Below are 19,112 nucleotides of genomic sequence, written 5' to 3' on the forward strand. Positions count from 1 at the left end.
CAGGAGATGATAAATACTGTGGAAAAAAATAAGAGGGTGCTATGGATTGAACTGTGTACCCCTAAATTCATATGCTGAAACCCTACTTCCCAGTGTGATTGTATTTGGAGATTTATTTGGAGATGGCAATTAGGTTATGACGGTAGAGCCTTAAATGGGATTAGTGCCCTCATAAGAGACACGAGAGCTCCCTCTCTCTCTGTGACTCCTTCTCTCCCTCAGAGCACAACGAAGACATCATGTGAACACACACTGGGACAGTGCTCGTCATCTACAAGCCCAGGGAAGAGGCTCAGAATGAAACCTACCTCTCATGGGCAGTTTGATCTCGGATTTCCCAGCCTCCAGAACTGTAAGAAATAAATTTCGGTTGTTTCTGGCTGCATTTTTGTTATGGTAGCCCAAGCTGATTGAGAGTAACGGGACAGGGTGATGTGGAGAAGCTATCCCATGTTAGTCAGAGTGGCGCGGCGAGGCGGAGGTGTTTGAGCAGAATATTAAAGAAGTGAGGGAGTAGGCCACGTGGAAATGCGGAGGAAGAGCACTCGGAACAGAGAGAGGAGCAAGTACAAAGGCCCTGAGGAGAGGGCAGGTTTGCAATGCTACTGAGGCCAGAGGTGAGGAGGCAAAGGGGAGAATGTCAGCAGGCAGAGGAGAGGAGAGCCAGGGCCCAGGTCACCCAGGCCCCACAGGCCACAATAAGGGCCTATTTTACTCTGAGTGTCATGGGAAGGCTGAGGGGGTAAGTGAGGAAGTGGTGGTCAGGTGGCTACTGTATGGTGTACATACAGTACACCAGGTGACCTGATGGATCTCAGATCAGGACAGCAGTAGAGGCAGTGAGACACCCAAAGGATTTTTTAGTGGACTGGGCCTGGGGTTTACCAAAAACAAGAACCAGGAGGAGACCACTGGGTACAGTGAGATGTCATTTACCAAGATAGCAAAGACTGCAGGAGAAGCACGTCTAGGCGTTAAGTCTGAGGCATTTTAAGTGGGACCTGTCTATCGGGCCTCTTAGTGGAGATGTTTAATAAACAGATATAGAGTCTGGAGTTCAGGGGACAGGTTGGGACTGAAATAATAAACTTGGAGTCTAGAGTATAGAGATGGTATGTAAAGCCCAGAGACTGGATGCAACAATGTAGGGAGTGAATATAAAAAAGAAGAGGCACAGGATTGAGTGCTAGGGCTTTTCAATATTTAGAGGGTGGGGTGTTGAGGAGGACACAAAAAAGACAGAAGGAGCATCCAGCAAAAGAGGAGACAAACTGGGAGAGTATTACATGCCAAGCGCAAAGTGTATCTCAGGAATGAAGAACTGACTGACTGTGTCGAATGCTGAGAGGGCAAGGAAGATGAAGGGGAGAATGGTAAGTGGCTTTAGCACTATTGTGCTCACTGGTCACTGCGACAGGTGTGGCTGGGGGAAAAGTCCTACTGGAGCAGGTTCAAGAGACTTGAAAAGTAGACAACAGAGACGACTCTTTCAAGGAATTTTACTGTAAAGGGAAGCCAAAAAGCAGGTTGAAAATAAAAGTAGAGTGATGGGGGGAACATGAATTTATCCAAATATTGATGGGTTTGCTTTTGGAAAACGAGGGACCAATTCAGGTGCAACATCACATTTGTATAACACTTTCAGTCTGTCTTTCATATAGGTGGCTCATGTAGTGCATTTATTACTAAATATTTTTAGATAAGGAAACAAACTTCAGATGAGTTAAGTAACTAACTTAAGGTAGAGGGAACCAGAGGTGGAAGCTGTGTCCTCACATCCTGAGCTAGAGTGGTGCACTGGAAAGGCTGTAGGTTTACAGTTTCGCTAAATGAAATGCTGCATGTTGCAAAACTTCAGAAAGAGCTATAACAAATTTGGTTATTATTTCCACATCAAAAATTCCTAAACCTTCTCAGAGAGGATACTGTTTCTCATAAGTGTTGCTTTGCAGGCCAAGGCACATGGAAGAATCTCACCTTTTCAGCAAAGATGGGGTTTCCTGATAAATGGCTCAAGTGCATAAACTCCAAATGCAGGGTTCCAAATTCTGCCAGAATACTGCTGCCTCCAGAGGCCCAGGGCCAGTTCCTTCCAATACCACTAAAGAAGAGATGACATCGAAGAGTTATGGGTCAGACTAACTCCATTTTTCATGATCTAAATAGTAGACATGAAATAGACAGCTTTTAAAAAAAGGCATCCTAGCTAATAGTCCACTCTAGATATTATAAAACCAAGCACTGTCTTCTTTGGCTACCAGTTTTAGGGTTTGACTCCTATCTCCAAATTGAAAATTACTGTTGACTTAATTTAGAAAAAAGCTGCTGAGTACTTGCTGTTGGTGAACAGGCAAATCTTTTGGGAAGTACAGGTGCTATATAGATGTATCACCATTCCACGTAGAATATAAAAGAAAATCTGACCAAAACACTCCCACCATGCCCAAATGCCACATAAAGCTCTTCAACATTTTAATTTCAGCCTGAGAGTCCAAGGAATTTTGGACATTCACGTTCTATACAAAATTTTATTTGGAAAGAAGATAAATTTCAAAGATTCATTAATTATACACTCACTTCATCCCTCTCCAAATCTTCCTGCATTTACCAGACTTTCTTTCTTACATGTATCTTCACACTATTTTATCTTTTTCTAAGCATATTACCTAAGGTGCTAACTCATTCTGTACTCTATATAACCTATGATCAAGAATCTCAACAAAATTATGTTATAAAAATCTGGAAAGGTCAAAGCCATGAGCTTCAGAAATTACTGCTTCATGGCCTTTCTTGGAGAAATGCTTTTTTAAAAAAACTAGGCCTTTTAAAAAAGTTACAAACATACGTACATACAAATACACATAAAGTGACTCCTGAGACATGGCAGTACTCTTGGGTACAGTTTATTTCTGGAGAGCCACTTAACACTTCAAGAAAGATGTGGTAATTCAAAAGAACAAAGTTCGTTATTCTCCTAATGAATTCCCTTTCTGACAGCTAAAATCCCACACTTTTAGTTTAGATGCACATTTAGTGCATGCCTATACATGGCATTGGGTTACAAGCACGGTTATGATAATCAATCACTTTTTCTCAAAGACCTAATAGTGCAATGACAGAACAAGAACTAAGCATAAATAGTTCTAATCACATATGATGAATGCCGAGATAAATGTGTGAAGAGTTCTCTGAGCATCTAAAGCTGGGACACACAATCCAGCATGGTGGGGATGGATCACAGAAGACTTCTTCAAGGAAGAGACTCCTGAGTTGATTCTTGAAGGATAAGTACGAGTTGGTGAGGAAAAAATGATGAGAATCTGGGCAAGGGAGAACACACGAGCAGTGGGGCTGGCCAGGAACCAGAGGCAGCTCTTACACTGCAGAATGGAGGGAAGGGAGGTTGGTGGGAGAGAAGGCTGGAAGGATAGGCTGGAGCCAGGTCTTAACGGCTTGTGGAATTCTCACTTTCCTCTCTTTCTAAGGTAGACCCCATCAAAATGCTGCTCTTGGTGTCCACCCCCACTTTGTTTTTTGCCATATATCAGTCACAGCTCTGGGTAAACCCTTTCAGTCCTGTCCTGGTGTCTGCTGCCAGGCTGCTGAGGAATGCTGAGGAAGAGAGAAACCATGAGGATGACTGGCGCTTGCAGTCCTGGGCTCGCCTCACTCTCACTTCCTGCTCCCTTCTACAGCAAAACCTAGAGTTTCCTCCAAAACACTGATATACAGTACATCTAAGAAAAAGTAAAGAGAATGTGGCACATATACACCATGGAATACTATGCAGCCATAAAAAATGATGAGTTCATGTCCTTTGTAGGGACATGGATGAAACTGGAAAACATCATTCTCAGTAAACTATCCCAAGGACAAAAAACCAAACACCGCATGTTCTCACTCATAGGTGGGAATTGAACAATGAGAACTCATGGACACAGGAAGGGGAACATCACACTCGGGGGACTGTTGTGGGGTGGGGGGAGGGGGGAGGGACAGCATTAGGAGATATACCTAATGCTAAATGACGAGTTAATGGGTGCAGCAAAACAACACGGCACATGGATACATATGTAACAAACCTGCACATTGTGCACATGTACCCTAAAACCTAAAGTATAATAATAAAAAATAAAAAAAAAGTAAAGAGAAATAAGACACAGAGATCTGAAAATAATATATTCATTTATTTTACAAAATGCCTTAAATTTATTAGGCTCTGGGAATGTGAGTCAGGTTTTACTTTCATAGTTGGCTTATAAAAAAGAATTTCCAATCATCCAAATAGGACGAATAGCTACTTTCAAAGTTTACTAACATATGGCAAATGCACATTGTAATTGGTCATTAACTAGTTGTCATGACATATCAATGTTTTATTCTAATCACTCCATCACTGACCAACGTCAATAAGCCTATTTAGCAAAACTAGAAATTTCTGTGGTCTGGAGAAATGTTAAAAACAAAGCTGCGACATAAGGCAATATCAGGGTAAGAGGAGATGATGACTTTATCCTGGAAAAGAAGGAGAACAGTGTTGAGGAAGCCCAGCCCGCCTTCCAGATCTTCAGGGACTGCTTAAGTTTGGGGATTAGAGCATGTGGTAGCACACTCAGATGAGAAAGTTAAGCAATATATATGTACTAAACAAAACCTCAAATTACTTTGTATCCATGTATTTGTTCTCTGCCATTAATGTGGTGAATCAAGAGAAAACCAGAGATATACTGGAAAAGCATTCAATATGTTTAGAAACATTTCTTAACTTTTAATTTAAAAAGGGTTAAATTTATCCTTCCTCCCTCTTTGTACACATTCATATCAGAAGGAAAATGGTACTCTTTTCTGTCACCACCCCCCCAACCCTCAACCACGGAAGCAAGAACATTAAAATCACTAGCAGAGGAAATGTTATGCTAATAGAAAGAAAACAGGATTTAGAATATAAAGTATGTTCATATGAAAGGACATCTTTGGTTACCATTCATTCAGTCTGCAGAATTAATGTATTTCAGTAAGATTACTTATGAGATCAACAGTTGTAATGGCTCTTTATAAGTCAGGGAAAGGGATCAAGAAATTAGAGATGGCACAACTATAGACATTAGATGAGGACATGGGGCACACACCTATCTACCACAGGCCGCCACAGCTGACATGTGTGTGTGTGTCTCAGAGAAATGGCTGCCTCCTGTCTTGCATAGCAAGTATATAAGCTTTGGTCACTCACAGATTGAGGGAGATGAACTGAATGATTTCTAAAGTCGTTTTTGTCTTTTAAATTCTATAAATCTACCGAGGAATCTATGTGTTTGTAAGGATTTAATGTTTAAAATGATGTATGGACATGGGCATTTGACACTAAAATGGGGGGGGTTGGTGACAAAGGGAAATGAGGCCAGAGAGAGTTCAGCTCCCTTGGTCTGGTGGAGGGGTCACAGTGTCTCGGGCATTCCCGGTTACCAAAGGTGAGGCTGGACCAAAAACGAATTTTATCTATGGCAGTGGGAGATTTAAAATGTCTCTAACTTCAGTTCCATTATGACAGTATTTTAAAGGCAGCTATGGTGTTCTTTATCTGGCCTATTTTACAAAAACTAATAATATTTAGAAAAATATTTTAAAGATAAAATAATAGTTTGTGTTCAGAAACCATTAGTTCCATAAGACAGGCATGAAAGGAAAAGATATTTAAATATTACCAATCTTGTTACAACGACTACATTTTAAGCCAAGACGACAAGTTGGCCAGTGGAAATATATACACAAAAAGGCAATAAATGTGGTCTGGGGAGCTGCCAAGTGTTTGGTTCAAAGGATTCTGCAGCAGAACTTCCAACTTCTACATCACTCTAATTATTTTCTATTTCTTCCAATTCCTACTTCTTCCATTTTAAATTGCAGTATTACTTAATGTGTATGTTTCAATTTTTAAATTTTCCATATTCTATAAAGGTAATAAATATTTAAAAAGAAATATATCCCGACTAAAATAATAGATTTTGGCAACTATAATTAGAAACATCTCTTTAAAGGAATTGAGTCACTATGATCTTTTGAAAGTGTGGAATGCTTTTGTTGCTTTGGAGGCTATAATTTGAATGTAGTTTATTAACTGGTAATATACTTCATCCTACTTTACTCAAAAACAAGAAGGCATAATTATTTACAGACCTCAGAGCTCTGATAGCAATGGGCTTTATGTGCTTTTCCTCCTGTCTCCTGGGAATGGTTAATAGGGCCAGAGGAAGGAACCGCAGTACTAATGGTGCTAATCTATTCATATCTGAATCCTGTGGGAGAGATGCTAACTCTTTTCCTAGAGCCTGTAATGATTCAACTAGTTAGAGGATTGTTCTGGATTGATGGTGTATTCTTTCAAAATAATCTTAAGGGAACTCAAGGTACAGGTTGCTGTGTGTGATGCATCATTCTGGTAATCTCAGCACTTTGGGAAGCTGAGGCAGCCAGCCCACTTGGGTCCAGGAGTTCGAGACCAGCCTGGGCAACATGGTGAGACCCCATTTCTACAAAAAATACAAAAATTAGCTGGCCATGGTGGCGTGCACCTGTAGTCCCAGCTACTTGGGAAGTGGAGGCAGGAGGATCACTTGAGCCTGGGAGGCAGAGGTTGCAGTGAGCTGATTGCCACTGCACTCTAGCCAGAGTGATAGAGTAAGACCCTGTCTCCAAAAAAAAAAAAAAAAAAAAGGTATAGGTTACAGTGACTGTCCCGATACAATTTGGATCATTAACACATATATTTGGCTACCTATTATCATCAAATGTACCAGATAATTTATAGAACTGAAGCAACTCTAAAAATTGCCAGATGAATATATAAACAAAGCATTAAATAGTTATAAAGTCTTGATTAGCTATGACTTTCGATTTATTCTTCCTCATGGCTTGCTATTTTATGCAAAATGGGAAATGAACCAAAATTAATTTTCTTGAGAATTCTGGTTTGAATAATTTCTGAGCCGTAAAGAAACTTCATTCAAGTTCATAGTCCAGAATATAGCTGACTCCTTGGGGTTATACAGTTACCAATTTTTGGAAGAAAAAGACTCCCTCATATCCCATACAATTATTGCAAAGCCTCAGTCATGTATGCAAATAGAATGGCAAACAGGGATATTTAATTCAAAAGAGCAGATAATCCAACATTATTCCTTTTGGATTTTAGCACAGATTGGGAAAGAATAATCAGAAATTTCATCAATGATTGTGTCATTTAGCTGTATTCTCAAAGTGAATTGATTTTTAGATAAAGCAATTTCGGCTTCACTTACAAATGCGTCCTTCCTGAAAAGGTTTGCACAGTGCCGATCTTTCAAGTTTACACTCTTAAGACCTCACTAAGAGCTGGAATAACAATTCCAGGGGACTGGCATTATAAGACTAGCCACGATTCTATCGCAGCTTGCAGAAACTCTGACTGTGGAAGACTACTTCCCAATAACTATCCCTCTGGGGAAAGGTGGCTAACAGAGGGCAGCTATTTACTGAATTAACCCATAAACCCCAGCTTCCTGCTTTCAAACAGCAGCAGGGTAAATCTCCACACAACTTTTTAACTAAGGGCCAAGATAATGTTTAAAATTAGTCATAACTTGCTCCATCTCATCACAGGTAGTTGTTTTAGACACAGCTGAAACTGAAGATGTAACAATTTAGCTTACTCTGACTCTCAGTACTGCTGTTCTTACATCTGACTATCTTGGGCTGTGCAGGAAGACGGGGGTTATGAAGACAAAGATGGCGAGAGGCACTCTCTGATTCCACAAATAACCTGCTCCTGAGAGGTTCAAAGATGCCATATTTCTCGCTCCCATGTATCTTTTGGGTAAGATCTCCTTGCTAACTTCTGTCAACAAATTGCAGATAAGTCGAGTGCAGTTTCTGTCCAGTTACTGGGCAAGTTGGGATATTCTAACAATAGCTTCAGAGAACACCACCAAAAAGGCGAGCAAAACTGATGAAAAAGCAATTTGGTGTATTTAGATGGGCATGCATATACACCACTTAAAAAAAAATCAGTCCTACATGTTGCTTTAAATATACACTGCATTTTTCACAAACATTTTCCATGCCAATCAATGTACATCATTATTGCTGTTGAGTGCATACTATCTGACTAATAGATACATTATTTAAAAAAATTTTCCAAGGATATATTCCGATTTATTTAAACTCACTGCAGCACTGGACACTGAAGCTTATTTATTTATTTATTTATTTATTTTATTTATTTATTTATTTATTTATTGAGACGGAGTCTCGCTCTGTCGCCCAGGCTGGAGTGCAGTGGTGCAATCTCGGCTCACTGCAAGCTCCGCCTCCTGGGTTCACGCCATTCTCCTGCCTCAGCCTCTCTGAGTAGCTGGGACTACAGGTGCCCGCCACCATGCCCGGCTAATTTTTTGTATTTTTAGTAGAGGCAGGGTTTCACTGTGGTCTCGATCTCCTGACCTCGTGATCCAACTGCCTCGGCCTCCCAAAGTGCTGGGGTTATAAGCGTGAGCCACCGTGCCCGGCCAAAGCTAATTTATTTTTATATTTTTGCCACTATAAACCATTCAGTGGTGTGTCTAGTTTCTTTTTTTTTCCATTCCTGTCATGTTTATGAATCGTTTCTTTTTAAAGCTAACTTATTTTCAGACAAAAATGTCTACAAAGATTCCAGCTGGAAGATGTTAGTTTAATTATCTAAACTGATAATGAGGAAGGACTTGGGAATGTGTATTAGAGACATAAACATCCACTACTTACAGAGCTATTTCTCTTTACAGTGTGGGCCAATGATATCCCACCTCATATGGTAGCCTCTATAGCCCTTGGGATATTGCACATCCACCTGTTGTAAATCATCATATTGAGTCCTTTTAAAACTGGGGAGGGGAAATCTACACACAATCATTTATATCAAGATATTTTTCTAATAAGCTTCAAGATGGAATAGAAGCATAGTATATTCCATCTTCGGAAATAATAATATATGAAATTAGTTTGCCAAACATCTCTTAAAATTTCCCCTTACTTTGATTTTAGATACAACTGTCCCATCATTGTAAGAGTTAAATACATATTTTCATTTCAAGACAGTACTTAAGACACTAACACCATAGTGAAATTTGGCTATGTTTGTCCATCTCTTTCATTCTATGGGTCTGTGGATCATCTATGGCTTAAGACACATGAAGTCAGTACAGACTTCAGGCTTTTAGTAACTCTCCAAATTCTGTCCTATGGTCTCTTACTGTAGCCAGTGTGGCCAGTATTACTCGCTTCTCCTAGTTTCTAAGATCATCAGCAACAGAGATCCGTGCATCACGCACATGTTTTATCCCAAAGTCTACAGCAGTGCCAAGAAACAGCAGTGTTCAATACATGCTTAATTTAATAAAACCGAAAAGCAAAAACAAAGAGGTTGTGTCATTGGCTCCCACCCCAAACTTACATCTAGATAATCTAATCCCATATTGAGTGTCACCACATACATGCCCCTCTTACAGCCAATTTAAGGAAAACTTCCTCTTCCAGGCTGATCCCATGATTTACTATCACAAATTTGCAATGGTCTGAAGTGACTTCTAAGAGTCAAGAAAAGGTGAAATGAGGAAAACAATGACAGGGTGGTAACTTCTTATGAAGGCTCAAATTTTATTCAATTTAAATGATTGTCTCTTATTCTGAATCTCTGTCCTTCCTATTTTTGTGATGTTAAGCCTATCTTTTTTTTTAAATGAAATAATAGTAGGGTTTTTTTTTTGTTTTTTTTTTTTTGAGATGGAGTCTCGCTCTGTCGCCCAAGCTGGAGTGCAGTGGCGCGATCTTGGCTCACTGCAACCTCCACCTTCTGGGTTCAAGCAATTCTCCTGCCTCAGTCTCCTGAGTAGCTGGGATTACAGGTGCCCGCCACCACGCCTAGCTAATTTTTTGTATTTTTAGCAGGTACAGGGTTTCACCGTGTTAGCCAGGATGGTCTCGATCTCCTGACCTCGTGATCTGCTTGCCTCGGCCTCCCAAAGTGCTGGGATTACAGGTGTGAGCCACTGTGCCCAGCCAATAGTAGGTTTTTTTTGGTATACTTTTTAAATGAAATAAAAACATTGGTAACCTAAGGCCAGTCTCTCAATAATTAGGAAAATTTTTACCTGGCCTATGAAAGCTACAAGTCTGGCACCATTAGTCTCAGGGCCCAGCTGAAGCACCAGAGCAATTACTATTGGAAAGAACAGTTCACTATCAATGATACCAAAAGTAATGGTAGTTTTTGGCAGAAATTCTGAGGCATAAAGGCCAATATTAAGTGATTCTGTTCAACAGGTTAAAAAGTAGCACTTCGGGGATGCATCTTGCCAAACTCAGCAACTTAAGACTGAGCCAGTCAGTCAGGCATAATTTACTGAGTGCTTACTCTATGCCCGTTACTGTGCCATCCAAACACCAAACACCCTAGGAAATATGCTCAGGTTATTTCTGATGACCAAGATGTTCTACCCTGAAATGTTGGAGGATTGGGGTCTCAATTGCAACTCAATTAAATTTTGTTCTGACAGCTGAGTAGAGGAAAAACAGTTTTTGGAAAACCATTTATGTTCCTCCTCTGGGCATTACTTAGCCAAGATCAAGAGGGTCTAATTAAACTTCTATAAAATAAACTGAATTTCATCTGACTGGTATATGAAACACACTGATATCTTATTACCCATTTCAGCAGATCCTTACTGTAGGTCTTTTCCGGATGTTAAACTACTTAGGATTAAGTGGAACGGATTCATTCCTTGATGCCTAATACATTAATTATCACTACACTTCAGAGTGGGTAATCAACTGTTTTAAGGCAGGATCAGTAAAATGGATGCTATTAAGAAACCCACAGGGAGAAAATGGTATTCAAATTCCCAAATGATGAATTAATATGAAGGGAGTTTAGGAAAACAGATGATGTCTAGGTAATCAGGATCAATAATTAGGGTGTAATTTTTAAGCTGCATGAGGTAAGTTTAGATATTTCTCTTCAAATTAAATGCGTCTACCCAACCAAAAGAAACCAGACAGTTAATTAAACCATCTTATAATTTAAAATGGTAGCTTTTCTTACTTTTGTTTTTTTTATGAAAGAAGTAATGCACAAATAAAAATGTGCGCATAGCTTGTGATAAAAACAGATTCAGAGATTACTGTCAAACAGACGCTGAAGAATAAAGCTACCAAACTACTTCATTCTCATTTTCCTTCTTTCTGCCGACAACTTATGGTTTGGAGGTTGTTGGATGCTGTGTTATGAAACACTTTGGCATCTAAAATTTTAAAAACATAAAGATAAAAGAAAAAGACAAAAGAATAAAAAGGACAATAAAGAATAAAAAAATGAGGAAAACTCAGCAATAAAGATAGATAATCTTTTCAACAGAACATAAACGACTACAACGAAGTCAATGTGTACCCTGTTTTGGTCCTTAGAAACACCTTTATATAAAACATAGTCAGCGTTAAAGGACAATCTGCATATAATCAGCTCTTTGCTGCCTTGCGACATCTTCTGTGTTTCAACTTCTCATGCAGATCTAAAGGCAGAAAAACAATTGTTTCTCTTATTACCACCACCACTCCCTCAAAAAGATAGTTATGTAATAGATGCCATTTTATAACTGCTGCATTTATAAGGCAGCGACAAATCCATTTCTAACATATCACAGTAATCCATTATATTTTCTATGAAATAGAAAACAAACAAGGTTTATTACTCAAGTTAAAATATTTTCATGTGTTGATACTTTCAATTTATGTTTGCCTTTAATTTACATGTTTATACATTTTCAGTGATTAAGATTATATTATTGGATAAATATATTGCAAATGTAATGAAACTCCTAAAAACATTTTTTTTTTTTTTTAGATGGATTCTTGCTCTGTCAGCCAGGCTGGAGTGCAGTGGCACGATCTTGGCTCACTGCAACCTCCGCCTCTTGGGTTCAAGCAATTCTCCTTCCTCAGCCTCCTGAGTAGCTGTGATTACAGGTGTGCACCACAACACTTGGCTTAATTTTTGTATTTTCAGTAGAGATGGGGTTTCACCATCTTGGCCAGGCTGGTCTCGAACTCCTGACCTCGTGATCTGCCTGCCTCAGCCTCCCAAAGTGCTGAGATTCCAGGTGTGAGCCACCGCGCCCAGCCCTAAAAACTTTTATAAAGTAAGAATAATCAAAATGGGGCTATTTTTCATGTTCTGAACTTCTGGTAGCCTCCTAATAATGATACTAACATTAAAAAATGTTTCAAAGAACAAAGTAACTGGCTGATAGTAAAACTACATATTTTCTAGAAGAAATATTCAAAATACATCAGTGTTGACAGAAATAACTGCAGTTTATAAAAGAAGTTTTTAAATTGTTTGTAAAATGCAAAAAGAAAAAACATCACTATAGTATTTTGTATTTTTGTTTTGTTTTTTTAGACAGGGTCTCACTCTGTCACCCAAGTTGGAGTGCAGTGGCATGATCTCAGCTCACTGCAGCCTCTTCTTCCTGGGCTCAAGCACTCTTCCCACCTCAGCCTCCTGAGGCGCACACCACCATGGCTGGCTAATTTTTTGTATTTTTGGTATAGATGGGATTTCGCCATGTTACCCAGGCTGGTCTCGAACTTGTGAGCTCAAGAGATCTGCCTGCCTTGGCCTCCCACAGTGCTGAGATTACAGGCATGAACTACCACACTTGGCCCACTACAGTATTTTGAAACAAATTACCATCATTATTTTGCCTTTAAGGAAATACTCAGATAAATGAATGCTACAAGAAAACTGTTAACTTTTGGAAACTGTATTTTTTAGAAAGCATTATAAAATGCTAAAATAAAAATCTCAGAATAGCATTTTGAAATTAGAGATACTACACTCATAGGTGGGAATTGAACAATGAGAACACATGGACACGGGAAGGGGAACATCACACACCGGGGCCTGTTGTGGGGTGGGGGTAGGGGGGAAGGATAGCATTAGGAGATATACTTCATGTTAAATGATGAGTTAATGGGTGCAGCACACCAACATGGCACATGTATGCATATGTAACAAACCTGCACGTTATGCACATGTACCCTAAAACTTAAAGTATAAAAAGAAAAAAAAAAAAACCAGAAATTAGAGATACTAATCATTCTCATTTTATCTTTAAGGAAAAGCAAGAAAGAAAATAAAAACCTTTCTTCTTTATGTTCTGCTAATGGAATCCGGGCTTTACATGGCATCAAGCAATAGTATGAGGTAAATGGCAAAGGATACAGAAAAGTTTATGTAATAATTAGGCCCAAAACTCTCACTTCTAGGGAATCATTAGGGGTAGAGATTGGTAATGTGGTAAGAAGAGTCCCTATGAGATAGATGAATCTGAAACAGCAGGAGAGAGGCTGAACTTCAGACTGTTTATACTAGACTAATACCAGACTTTTCCAGATAGATCTGGTGTGAAATGAACTGTTGAGAAATAAAGCAATGAGCCAGTGGGAAGATTCCACAGTTTATAGATTGGGTCTACACTTGGCACAAAATGTATCTTACAGTTGGGATGAGTTCCTTCCTTTTCCTTGAATGTCAATTTAAGTATAATAACAATATTTTTTGGGCTATTTTTCTCTTTACTCAAATGAAAATGTTTTCTTGGATCCCACGGGGGAAAACAGATATTCTTAGAACTTAAGATTACTTATTTCAGTTAACAGTGGAATGCCAATGTGAAAAATGGTAAAACTGTCTTGTAATGTGAAGTGCAAAATAGCAAATAAAACAGGTTGATGTGGTGGAGTCTGATAAGAAGCTTCTTTAGACTGGCTTGTTGTGAAGAACATGTAGAAGCAGAGATCTTCAAGCTGAGACCAGAAAGGATCGAATGAACCTGCCAGTGAAGACCTGGGAGTGGCTCTTACAAGTGTCCTAAGTTAGGCATGAGTCTGCAAAGTGTGAAAACAGAAGCTTGGCTGGTGTAGCTGACAGTCAGTAAGGGGACTCCGGTGCCAGGGCCTCTGGAGAGCTGATACAGGGGCAGATTACACAGGGCCATTAGGCCAGATCAAGCGTTTCGATTTATTCTATGTGCAGTGGAAAAGCACTCCAGGCTTTTAAACGGGATGATAAAGTCTGATTCACATTTCTAAAGCTCACTCTGGATACTGTGGGAAGAACAGGTTACATAAAAGGAAGAGTGGAGGCAAGCAAGCAAATGACTGTACAGGCAAGAGGCAGACGGTTGGTGGCCTGGTCTGGGTGCTGATAGTAGAGATGGACTGACGTGGAGGAACTGGAGCGATGTTCGGGAGGTAAGAGTTGTCAGGAAGAATTGGATTTGGGGATGAGGGAAGACAGGATCAAAGATGACTTCTAGCTTGCTAGCTCTAGCAGCTGGGCAAGTACTGACAGCATTTAAGATGGGGAAGAGTGAAGTAGGAGCAGGTGTGGTAAAGACAAGCATGCGTTCTCTTTTCAGAGTTTGCTATAATAACTATTACCCACAATTACAAGGAAAAAGCCAAATTCAAGCATTTTAATTTTCCTTTTTTAGTTATTTATAAAGATCAACTTGTTTAATTTGAGGAACATTTTTTTCTGCAATGGCTTTCCTGAAATCATTAAAAAGTATAAAAATAACATACATATGGTGAAAAATTGAAAAGATTATGTAATAGAAACGAATCTGCCACATACTCCAGATCCCACTGTCATTTCTCAGAGTAAATGTCAACGATGTAATGAAATCTCTTCCAAAATTTCCTAGTGCACGGTCATGTAATGAAGAGACAAAATAATAAAAAAAAACCTAACAAAAAAATAAATAAATAAATAGAAGTATACCATACATGTTGTTGTATACTGTGTTTGCTGAAAACAGGAAGTATCCTGGTGCTCTACCTCATTACAGCTGCACAGTATTCTGTGGATGTACGGTAGTTACTTATTCAACATTTTTCTTTTGCTTCAAGTTTTGCTATGATAAACAATGTTGCACATGCATTGATAGGTCTCCAGGATAAAATCCTACAAGTCTAATTCCAAGTCATACAGTATGTATTTAAAATTTGATAAACATTACCCAATTACCTTCCAAAGAGTATGTCCTAATACACATTCCCTTTTTTTTTGTTTTTTTTTTGAGACGGAGTCTCGCTCTGTCGCCCAGGCTGGAGTGCAGTGGCGTGATCTCGGCTCACTGCAAACTCCACCTCCTGGGTTCACGTCATTCTCCTGCCTCAGCCTCCTGAGTAGCTGGGACTACAGGCACCCGCCACCACGCCCGGCTAATGTTTGGTATTTTTTAGTAGAGACGGAGTTTCACCATGTTAGCCAGGATGGTCTGGATCTCCTGACCTCGTGATCCACCCACCTTGGCCTCCCAAAGTGCTGGGATTACAGGCGTGAGCCACAGCGCCTGGCCAACATTCCCTCTTAATGGGCATGAGAATGGTATAGTTGCTCACTAATTGGGCATTTATCAAACTTTTAAAACTTGGTCAATCTTTTAGGTTAAAAATATCACCTTAATGCTGCTTTAACTTGCATTTATTTAATGATAAGCTTCCAGTGTTGAATGGCAAATTGAATTTTTTTTTTTTTTTTTAAATGGAGTATTGCTCTGTCGCCAGGCTGGAGTGCAGTGGCCCAATTTCGGCTCACTGCAATCTCCCCCTCCCAGGTTCAAGCAATTCCCCTGCCTTAGCCTCCTGAGTAGCTGAGACTACAGGCATGCACCACCACACCTGGCTAATTTTTTGTATTTTAGTAGAAACACGGTTTCACCATGTTGGCCAGGACGGTCTCGATCTCCTGACATTGTGATCTGTCTGCCTCGGCCTCCCAAAGGCATGAGCCACTGTGCTCGGCAGCAAATGGAATTCTTTTTCTGAGAAGTACACCTGTTTATGAATGTCTCATTTACATATTGAGTGTCACTCCCTTTCACTTCTATTATGCTTTATAATTTAAAAAAATTACACAAGTAATGCATACTCATTGTAACGAGTGAAACAATATAAAGATGATAGAGAAAAATCTAACACTGTATCCCTACCCCACTGCAATTCCTCCTGCGCCTCCAACCTGCCAATCCTAGTTCACCAATGTTATCCATCCACATGCACACACATATATGGATATCTAGAAAGGGAATTCGTTGTTTTTCTGATAAATAGGATTACATTGTATACATTACTTAGCAACATGCCTGTTTCAATTAGTAGTAGCTCATCATAGACACTTTTCTAGGATAATTTTTAACAGCTGCATAGTTACATTCCATAAGTGAAGAATCACATTTCATTTAACCAATCCTCTATTGACAAACAGGTAGACATCTCCTAATTTTTAAAAATTCTACAATCATGCCACATTAGCCACCAGTAGTCATCCTAATGGTTTTAGAAAGAGCTTTTTATACATTAAGAAAATTTGCCTTTTATCCATCCTATGTTTTGCAATTTTTTTTCTTGATTTGTTGTCTTTCGATTTTAGTCACGTTTTGGGTTATACTAATTTTTATTTGATAAAAATTTTCAATTTTTCCCCGTATGTGTTCTGGGTTCTGTACCCTGTTTAGAAAGCCTTCTCCTCTCACCTAAGATTATGTTTAAAAGACCCTGAAAATCTGTACAATAACTTATTTTTTCCTAATTAGGTTCAGGAGAGAAAGTTATAGTAGTATATACAGTATGTAAAGTTTACTGCTTTAAACTATAAATATTTTTGTTTTTCACATCAGATAACACATTGTATTAGGCTTACCTGTTCAATATCTTAGCTAATTATCGCTATCGAATATTAAACCACTGAAGATCCTCAAATAAGGTCTTTTCATTAAATGTCCTTTACTTATAACATTGATTAAAAAAAAAATACTTGATTCCGGGCTGGGGCCACTGTCTGTACAGAGTTTGCAAGTTGTCTCATGTCTGCATGGGTTTTGAGTACTCCAGCTTTTCTCCCACATCTCAAAGCTGGCATGTTAGGTGAACTGGCATGTCTACATGGTCCTAGTCTGAATGAATGAATGAATATGTATGTATGAATGCACCCTGCACTGGGATGGCGTCCTGGCCAGGGCTGGTTCACACCTGGCACCCTGAGCTGCCAAGGTAGGCTCTGGCAACCAGAGACCTTGAACTGGAATAACTGGGTAAATAATTATCTGTTTTCTTTTAATTAATCTTTCTTAAATGTTAAGTATAGCTCACATTTACTTCAATGTTTAATATTAGAAGTGCTTTGATCTTTAGAAGTTTGGTGATGTTTTTGTGACCATGAATGTGCCGTAGAAACTTAACCCTTGTTTATAACAATTAGCCAAGGGTAAAACTGGTTTGGTTATATGTCATTTTGCTTAAAGCTGCAGTTTCAAAGAACCTACTGATGACATTAAGTGAGGACTTACTGTATTCTGAAGTTAATTTTCACTTTAGCATTTCTTTCTCTTTTCCCATCTTACTGCAAAATTTCACTGATTTATTTTTTCTTTATAGAGATTTAGTGTTTTCATCAATATTTCTCCATAAAGAGAAGGGAAAATCATTGCATTTAAACAATAGAGAACATTTTATCCAGAGGAGTTTTGACAATAGAGAGACTAAAGGTAAATTAGGGAATGGGTCAGATAATCATTAAGCAGCATATATGCACTTAGAGAATTTTCAGGTGTTATCCTGGGCATGTCCCTTCAACTCTTTGGCAGCAATTTCCTGATCTATAAAACAAAGTAACACTTGCCTACCCCACCTTATAGAGTTTTAGTGGGATCAAACGGAATAATACACATGAAAATGCTTTGAAACTATAGGGATTAGTCCAGCAAAACATTTTTATCTTTTTGGATTAAGCAACTGACATTTAGCTAACCAAAAGAAATCTGTTTTTGTTTTTTTTCCCTTCAATTTTAGATATCTACTCAAAAAAAAAAATCACCAAATGTTCACTTGGAGATAGAATTGTAACACAAATAGTAATGAAACAATGTAAGGTATTCCCAAAATTTAAAAGTGTAACAAATTGCTACTGTTAACAGCCAACTTTCTTAAAGCAATATAATTGCTACACAACTACCAAATATGTAGCATTTTAAGAAAGCTCTTACATGTCATAAGTCTTCTAGAAACAGATAATAAAAATATTTCTAATAGTAAGAGACAGCCACAGACATCAATGACACATTATACAACTTAGTAAGAAAAGCTAGGAAAATCTTGTCTGGTGATTTTTTTTTTTCTCAAAGGAATATCTTGCAGGTGGCTAAGTAATCAACTATGAGTTCTTATACAACCATCATTTAAAAAATCCATACACTTTTGAATATCCACATGCACAGGAAATCAGTAAAAATTATTCTCTTTATCCCCTCATAAGAGGACTTTCACCACAATCTTCATTTTAGAATGATTTTCAAAAGACTACCACAGAAATCTTTCTTCTGCCAAAACTTGTTCATTATGACAACTACTTCACTATGGACAATATATAAGGTTTGTAAAGGACATCATGATATTTGGAGGTGCTGATCCAATCACCAGTGAACCCACTGGTCAAATGCAATAGAAAATTTAAAGCTTAATTCCAAGAGGTAAACATCTGATAACACAGGAATTTACTTTACTTGGTGAGTTTAAAGATACATTGATTAAATTTTAATTTAATTAAACATTACTTTCATGTAGTATCCTTTTATATGTAAAATGGTTTAAGTCTCCTTCTCTTTAGAATGACCTGTAAACAAATAAAGCAATGCATATAACCAATGTTAAACTTCTAGTCCTTCATACTTATTGGTAATCCACATTAAAAAAATAAACAGGCACCTTGTTTAAATGAGGACACTACAAGTAAGAGTTGTTTATGTAATTCAATTAATCACCACAATAACCTCGTAGGTGGTAGGATATTACTGTTTAGCACAGGAAACTGGGACTCTACAAGGTTAAGTGACTTGCTCCAGTTATTAAGTGGCAGGGGTGGGTGGGTTTCCACACCAGGTCTGACTAGTTTAACAATGTGTGCTCTGCTTTTTTCAGATACTACAGGATGTCATTTTTCATATGAATACTTCTATATAGGTTAGCAGTTAAATTAGCCA

General features: G+C 38.5%; 1 protein-coding gene across 1 annotated transcript in view; it reads right to left on the minus strand.

Moving 5' to 3' along the window:
* MAN1A1 (mannosidase alpha class 1A member 1) overlaps positions 1-19,112 on the minus strand; it is a 182,686-nt gene that overhangs the window by 22,632 nt on the left and 140,942 nt on the right. The window contains exon 7 of the mRNA XM_030809626.1: positions 1,978-2,101. Coding sequence (XP_030665486.1) covers positions 1,978-2,101 — 124 coding nt within the window. The remainder of the gene's footprint in view (positions 1-1,977; positions 2,102-19,112) is intronic.

The sequence above is a fragment of the Nomascus leucogenys genome, chromosome 3 (genome assembly GCF_006542625.1).
Source record: "Nomascus leucogenys isolate Asia chromosome 3, Asia_NLE_v1, whole genome shotgun sequence".
In the NCBI taxonomy this organism is placed as follows: domain Eukaryota; kingdom Metazoa; phylum Chordata; class Mammalia; order Primates; family Hylobatidae; genus Nomascus; species Nomascus leucogenys.